At 35.7% G+C, this 6,547-nt stretch overlaps 1 protein-coding gene across 1 annotated transcript; it reads left to right on the top strand.

The window, feature by feature from the left end:
- Nucleotides 1-406: 406 nt before the first annotated feature.
- Nucleotides 407-6,004, top strand: LOC307022052 (DNA topoisomerase 2-beta-like; the record flags this gene model as incomplete). Its single annotated transcript, XM_079654626.1, has 3 exons — nucleotides 407-904; nucleotides 4,285-4,443; nucleotides 5,849-6,004. The coding sequence occupies exons 1-3, from the start codon at nucleotides 881-883 to the stop codon at nucleotides 6,002-6,004; spliced, it is 339 nt and encodes a 112-aa protein (XP_079510752.1). The 5' UTR covers nucleotides 407-880.
- Nucleotides 6,005-6,547: the final 543 nt, after the last annotated feature.

Below are 6,547 nucleotides of genomic sequence, written 5' to 3' on the forward strand. Positions count from 1 at the left end.
AGATCTTGTACTTGAGTACAAGTAGAAGTACTCAGATCTTGTAGTAAAAGTAGAAGTACTCAGATCTCGTACTTGAGTAAAAGTTGTAGTTTTCCCCCCCCCCTTTATTTATTCAATTACATATACATGGACATCATATATTTTGTAAACAAAAATATATCACATATGAACTAATACAAAAGTACATTAAATGAATAAAAGACAGAATGTACACTCTAATATTTACGTGACACATTAGTGTCTTTCAATGATGAAGCGTTTGCCGCCATCTAGCGTTAAAGATGGCAATAACAGTGACTCACCGTTGTCTTTTCCTATTGGTCAAAATAACAGTTACTCACTGTTGTGGTTTCTTATTGGTCGAAATACCGGCGCTTTTGAAAAAGCAGCCTCCTGATTGGTCGATGTGAGACGATCCGCCGTCTATCCTTCAGATGGCCGGATAGCTTCTGCTAGCTTTTATTCTCATCTTTTTTTTACTTCTAAATGAAATGTATTTAAGTCTCGCCTTTTGACAGCGTTTCTGTTAAACTAGTATTTTATTCTGTTGATTTCCCACATGTTATTGTGAGTGTATTGTGTTTGTTTTGTACAGTATTTATTTGGTAGCAGCTAGCCCCGTTAGCATCTTTGTTGTGAGTTTAGGCCTCGCTGTTTCACCGGCTGTCGATTTTAACAATAGCCGGAAAATACCCCCCTCTCCTCGGCTTGTTTTCATCACATTTCAAGGGATTATCTCTAAAACAAACATGGAGGATAAACAGGTCTGGATGCCTTTCATCAACTGAGACGGTTTGTTATGCTGGAGGATATTTAATTTCACCTGGAATTGAAGATATTTTTTGAGAAGAGGATCATATTTTAGGATCACAAAGAAAAGATGTCTAACGGCGCAGGATGGCTGGTAAGTTAGTTTGTTTCACTACTAAAACATGCACCAATTTACAGTTTAAATAATCTAAATAGTGCTTTTTATTATGCTTTATTTAGATTATAAAAAGACCGACTAATTTACCGTTTAAATTATCTATATTGTGCCGTTTATTATGCATAATTTAGATTATAAAAAATGCATTAACCTTCAGCTTAAATTGTGCTTTTTATTATGCTTGATTTAGACTATAATCTATGCATTTACTTCCAGTTTTATTCTTCTAAATTGTGCTTTTGTAAGGCTTTATTAACCTTAGCAAAGTGCAGCGGCTTTAAGTGGCATTTAAATCCCCTTAGAGTCAGTCGTACTCGTATATTGTTATAATTACTGGCTTTTGGACTCATTTCATAAAAATATAAACCATATTATTGTATTATAATTCATGCAGTAATGTGTTCTTTACTTTAATATTGCAGCTGTTTAAAAGGGGGCACTAAGTTAGTCTGTACCACAACTAAAACACGCATTTACTTACAGTTGTATTCATCTTAACTGTGCATTAATAACGCATACAACGGCTGTGTTAACCTTAGCTAAGTGCACGAGCTTTAAGTGGTATTTAAATGTCCTTTAAAGACCACCAGCTGGGGTTTAAAGCCCACGGTTTTTCTCTAAAATAACCACAAAGATGAAGAAGCCATAACTTCCTGTTTCTCGAGTCTACAGTTAACTTCCTCAAAACAAGAGACAGAGCAAAACGAAACTAAGAATTTAACTTAAAAATATCCTTTTTCCTTCATAAAGTAAATACACAATCCAACTTAACTCACTACAGCTACTAAGTGCATTGTTTATTGCTGCATAAATACAACAATTGGACTATTATAACGTGTTTTACTCATTCAATATGTTTTGCAGTGTTGCAAGAAGCACTCAGGCCCTTTCCTTGAGTATAAGTAGTAATACAACATTTAGTAAAACAGTTTTAAAGTTATTTTTAATGACCCAGAAGCAGACAACAACATATATGTTCTCTGGCATTGTTTTTAATTTGTGTTAAATAAGAAATAGTGCAGAAATACTCTTTACTCTGCAAAAAATTTCCTGGTTTAAGCTTTAAAAAAAGTTTAAACGTCAGATTGAACCTAAAGCACTCATTCTGCAAAACAGCCCATTTATTTATTATATAAACCATATTACTTTAATCCCACAGCTGGTAAAGTATAAGCATATTTCTTATATATCTATACATGCTGCTGAGACGTTGTTATTTTTAAGCTATGGATCAATATATATATATATATTCTTACCTGTATTAACACTCGATAAGTAGATTATACGTTGTGTTATTGATATAGGTTACAGAAGATTGAAGATTTACAGAGTAACCAAAGTAATGACATTTTGTATTTGAGTACATTTAGACCCTAGCAGGAAATGGAAGAACTGTACTAAAGCACTACAAGTAACCCTAACCCTAAACCCTAATAATAGCTATTTGATTTAATCAACAGATCTGTTTTACTGACACTCTCCAGACAGAATAATGCAAAAAAAATATTGCTTTAAGTCTTGTGTTTAAAATAAATGTAATCATACGTTCCTTTACAATTACACATTCAGCATTAAAAACCTATATAAAACTGCTTCTAATCTATAAGAACAAAACCACTAATTAGTCGACCAATGGGAGCTGCTCTGGATCATTCATATAATATCCTTTAAATACAACCAAAACCACACTTTCTTAGACGTTTTATATTTAACTTTACCTGATATTACTGTATTTTGGAGCACAGAGACGAAAGATAATGTCAGTTTAAATTAAACATGAGTTTCCCAATCACTGTATAACGACCAGTACTTTGTTTTTGTTGATTATGTGTCACTGAAACCACAGACGCTGATATCTGCTGCTGGTTTTCACTTAGTTATGTGTGAATAATAACAGATGGCTAAAGTACACACATCCTTTACTCAAGTAGAAGTACACACATCCTTTCCTCAAGTAGAAGTACACACATCCTTTCCTCAAGTAGAAGTACACACATCCTTTACTCAAGTAGAAGTACACACATCCTTTCCTCAAGTAGAAGTACACACATCCTTTACTCAAGTAGAAGTACACACATCCTTTCCTCAAGTAGAAGTACACAAAGCCTTTACTCAAGTCAAAGTAAAGAGGCTTTGAAATGCACTTCAGTAAAAAGTACCCATAACTAGCAGCTGTTTTAAAGAGTACCTGACCTCCCTTTATATTAATAGAACAATAATGTCATTGTTAGCTAATGAATGTTTCCATGGTGACCAACGGCAACATGACAACGTTTCCATTGGTCCCTCTTCTTTAGAGAAGACCAGGAAATGATGGATACACGGATCGTGTTCAAATCAATAGGCACGCAATGACTCTAAATAATAATGATCACGCCACCAAACACACATTCAGACTAAAGGAACCAGCCTGTTTGGAAAATGAGAGAAGTAGAAAGTACAGGTATTTGAGTTCAACATGTAAGAAGTAGAAAGTACAGGTATTTGAGTTCAACATGTAAGAAGTAGAAAGTACAGGTATTTGAGTTCAACATGTAAGAAGTAGAAAGTACAGGTATTTGAGTTCAACATGTAAGAAGTAGAAAGTACAGGTATTTGGGTTCAACATGTAAGAAGTAGAAAGTACAGGTATTTGAGTTCAACATGTAAGAAGTAGAAAGTACAGGTATTTGAGTTCAACATGTAAGAAGTAGAAAGTACAGGTATTTGAGTTCAACATGTAAGAAGTAGAAAGTACAGGTATTTGAGTTCAACATGTAAGAAGTAGAAAGTACAGGTATTTGAGTTCAACATGTAAGAAGTAGAAAGTACAGGTATTTGTGTTCAACATGTAAGAAGTAGAAAGTACAGGTATTTGAGTTCAACATGTAAGAAGTAGAAAGTACAGGTATTTGTGTTCAACATGTGAGAAGTAGAAAGTACAGGTATTTGAGTTCAACATGTAAGAAGTAGAAAGTTCAGGTATTTGTGTTCAACATGTAAGAAGTAGAAAGTACAGGTATTTGAGTTCAACATGTAAGAAGTAGAAAGTTCAGGTATTTGAGTTCAACATGTAAGAAGTAGAAAGTACAGGTATTTGTGTTCAACATGTAAGAAGTAGAAAGTACAGGTATTTGAGTTCAACATGTAAGAAGTAGAAAGTACAGGTATTTGAGTTCAACATGTAAGAAGTAGAAAGTACAGGTATTTGTGTTCAACATGTAAGAAGTAGAAAGTACAGGTATTTGAGTTCAAAGTGTAAGCAGTCAAATTAAAAAGTAGTGGAGTAAAGTACCGATGCCAGAAAATGTACTTAACGAAGTATTTGTACTCCACTGCTTCCCTCCTCTGAACAATAACAATATCTCGGTCTACAGGAGTCTGCGAATGGAAAAGGGGATTCTGCAAAGATGGACGCTCCCAAGAAGTCGAGCTCCAAGCTTTCTGTGGAGCGAGTTTATCAGAAGAAGACGCAGCTGGAGCACATCCTCCTTCGCCCGGACACCTACGTGGGCACCGTGGAGCCCATCACCCAGGTGAGACCTCCACTAGCTCACCTGGGAGAGACTGATGACAAGCCTGCGTTAATTAGCATTATATGTGGACAGGATCCAAAAGGACTTTTTTTAGGGGGATGGTCTGTTGGCCGCTCATAGAGACCTGTTGTGAACCTGGAAATGTTGAATACCCCAAAGTTTAACGATCTAAATGTTAGCAGACCGGTCTAAACTGAAGTAGGCTATTTTATACTATTCACCCTGTATGAATACAATGTAACCGGCCACAGAAACACGAATACAAGGAGAAAGAAAGTCAACAAAAGGGAAAGGTGATGTACTCACCTCTGATTCTTCTGCAGAGGATTATTCATCGTCTTTGTTGTATGTGTTGAATGTTTTTTTGTCTACTTCATTCAGTAAATAGCCGGCTGTTCGATCTGGTCTCTGGTCTAATGACAGTACTGTCTACCCACTCCAGTAGAATCTAGATTTCTTCTGATCCAATAGCTTAACCCAAGATAAGAAGTGCTACAAATTGCCCCCAGAACGTAGAAACTGCCGGATGCTAACCTGTATATGTTGGGCAATTTGCACAATTACCATAAGTTGCATTAATTAGCATTATAGCCTCTGTGGACTGGATCCAAAATGACTGTTTTTACAAGAAAGTGGTTATGTTTGTACTTCATTTTGAGTATGTTTTAAATGACTCTGGATCATTTGGATTGGACATATTGCTTATTTATATGAGCATAAATTGTCCACAGTAGAATCGATCCTTTTGTATCTTGTGCTCACGTCACAACACTGCTCACGGTCGCCAAAATCAGTCAATTGAGAGCACAGACAGATATGGCCATTTCTGGTAAAAACTGCTATTGTTGATCTTAAAACATTTCAGAAATGGACTCAGCCTCCTCCCCAAACCCCTCCAAGTATCAGATGTTGATTACTCAGTATTGACAATGGCAGTCATACCGTGTCATACACACTCGTATGATGTCTGTTAAACCTGTATCATGTTGTAGTAATACTCCTATATCAAGTTATATTCTGTATCCTCCAGTGTAGTTTTAATACGTTACCTTTCGATGAAATATGACGGAAACTAATTAACTTTTTCTGCAAGATTTTAGCGGATACATCGAAAATGCAACTTCACAATATATTTGTATCGCATGTTAAGCACTTTGAGTGATTGTCGATGCATGTCTGGTTTCTTTAAGGAACATTTGTATTTGTCTTTCTTAGAAAATGTCAAATGAAATTATAACCAATTTATTACTGATAGAACTTGTTAGTAATCTTACACTCGTGATGTTTTTTAACTATTGTTTGTTTGATTTAATCAGCAGACACTTTCCACACAGAGCAATGCTGTTCCTATCAAGCCACCCTACTTCCTGATGTGATGAATCTTATCTTTCTTTCCTTTCTCCAGCAAATGTGGGTTTTTGATGAAGAAATAGGAATGAACCAGAGAGAGATCACCTTCGTCCCGGGGCTGTACAAAATCTTTGATGAAATCCTGGGTGAGTGGATCCTCTTCCTCCTCCTCCTCATCCTCCTCATCCTCATCCTCTTCTCCGCTGGCTAACATTAAGCTGCTGAGATATCGAAGGCTTATTAATATGTCGGAGATAATGTCATCACACTGATCCAGCTGTGTGTGGAGATTAGCTTCTCTACGAACGTTTATGAATAAATTAAACGTTGACGGAGAAGTGATTTCAGTTTCAAAGCTGCAGTCTGATTTAGTGAAAGCGTGAACAGTCTCAGATAAAGACCGGTGGATAGAGCACTTTGTTCTGAAGGTACGATGTGGGAGTAAAGAGCAGATTTAAACATATATTCTAGCCTGTGTGTTTATAAAGGTGTTTACATCATGACATTTGTATTGTTTGTATATTATTGCTGCTCTGTCCTGTGTCTTTGCACAAGAGTATCCCTCTTAGCTTAAATACACTTCTCCATATGTGTGAAATACGTTTTTTAAACTGTATCATTGAAGTGAGTCTTAGTTTTTGTACTTATTTATTGGTTTATGTGTAATTCAGATTTTTTCTCAAAATTTAGACTTTTTCTGAAAATCCAGATTTTTCCTAAAATCCTAACTTTTTCTTAAAATCCTGATTTTTTT

Source organism: Notothenia rossii (genome assembly GCF_949606895.1).
Source record: "Notothenia rossii genome assembly, chromosome: 10".
Classification (NCBI taxonomy): domain Eukaryota; kingdom Metazoa; phylum Chordata; class Actinopteri; order Perciformes; family Nototheniidae; genus Notothenia; species Notothenia rossii.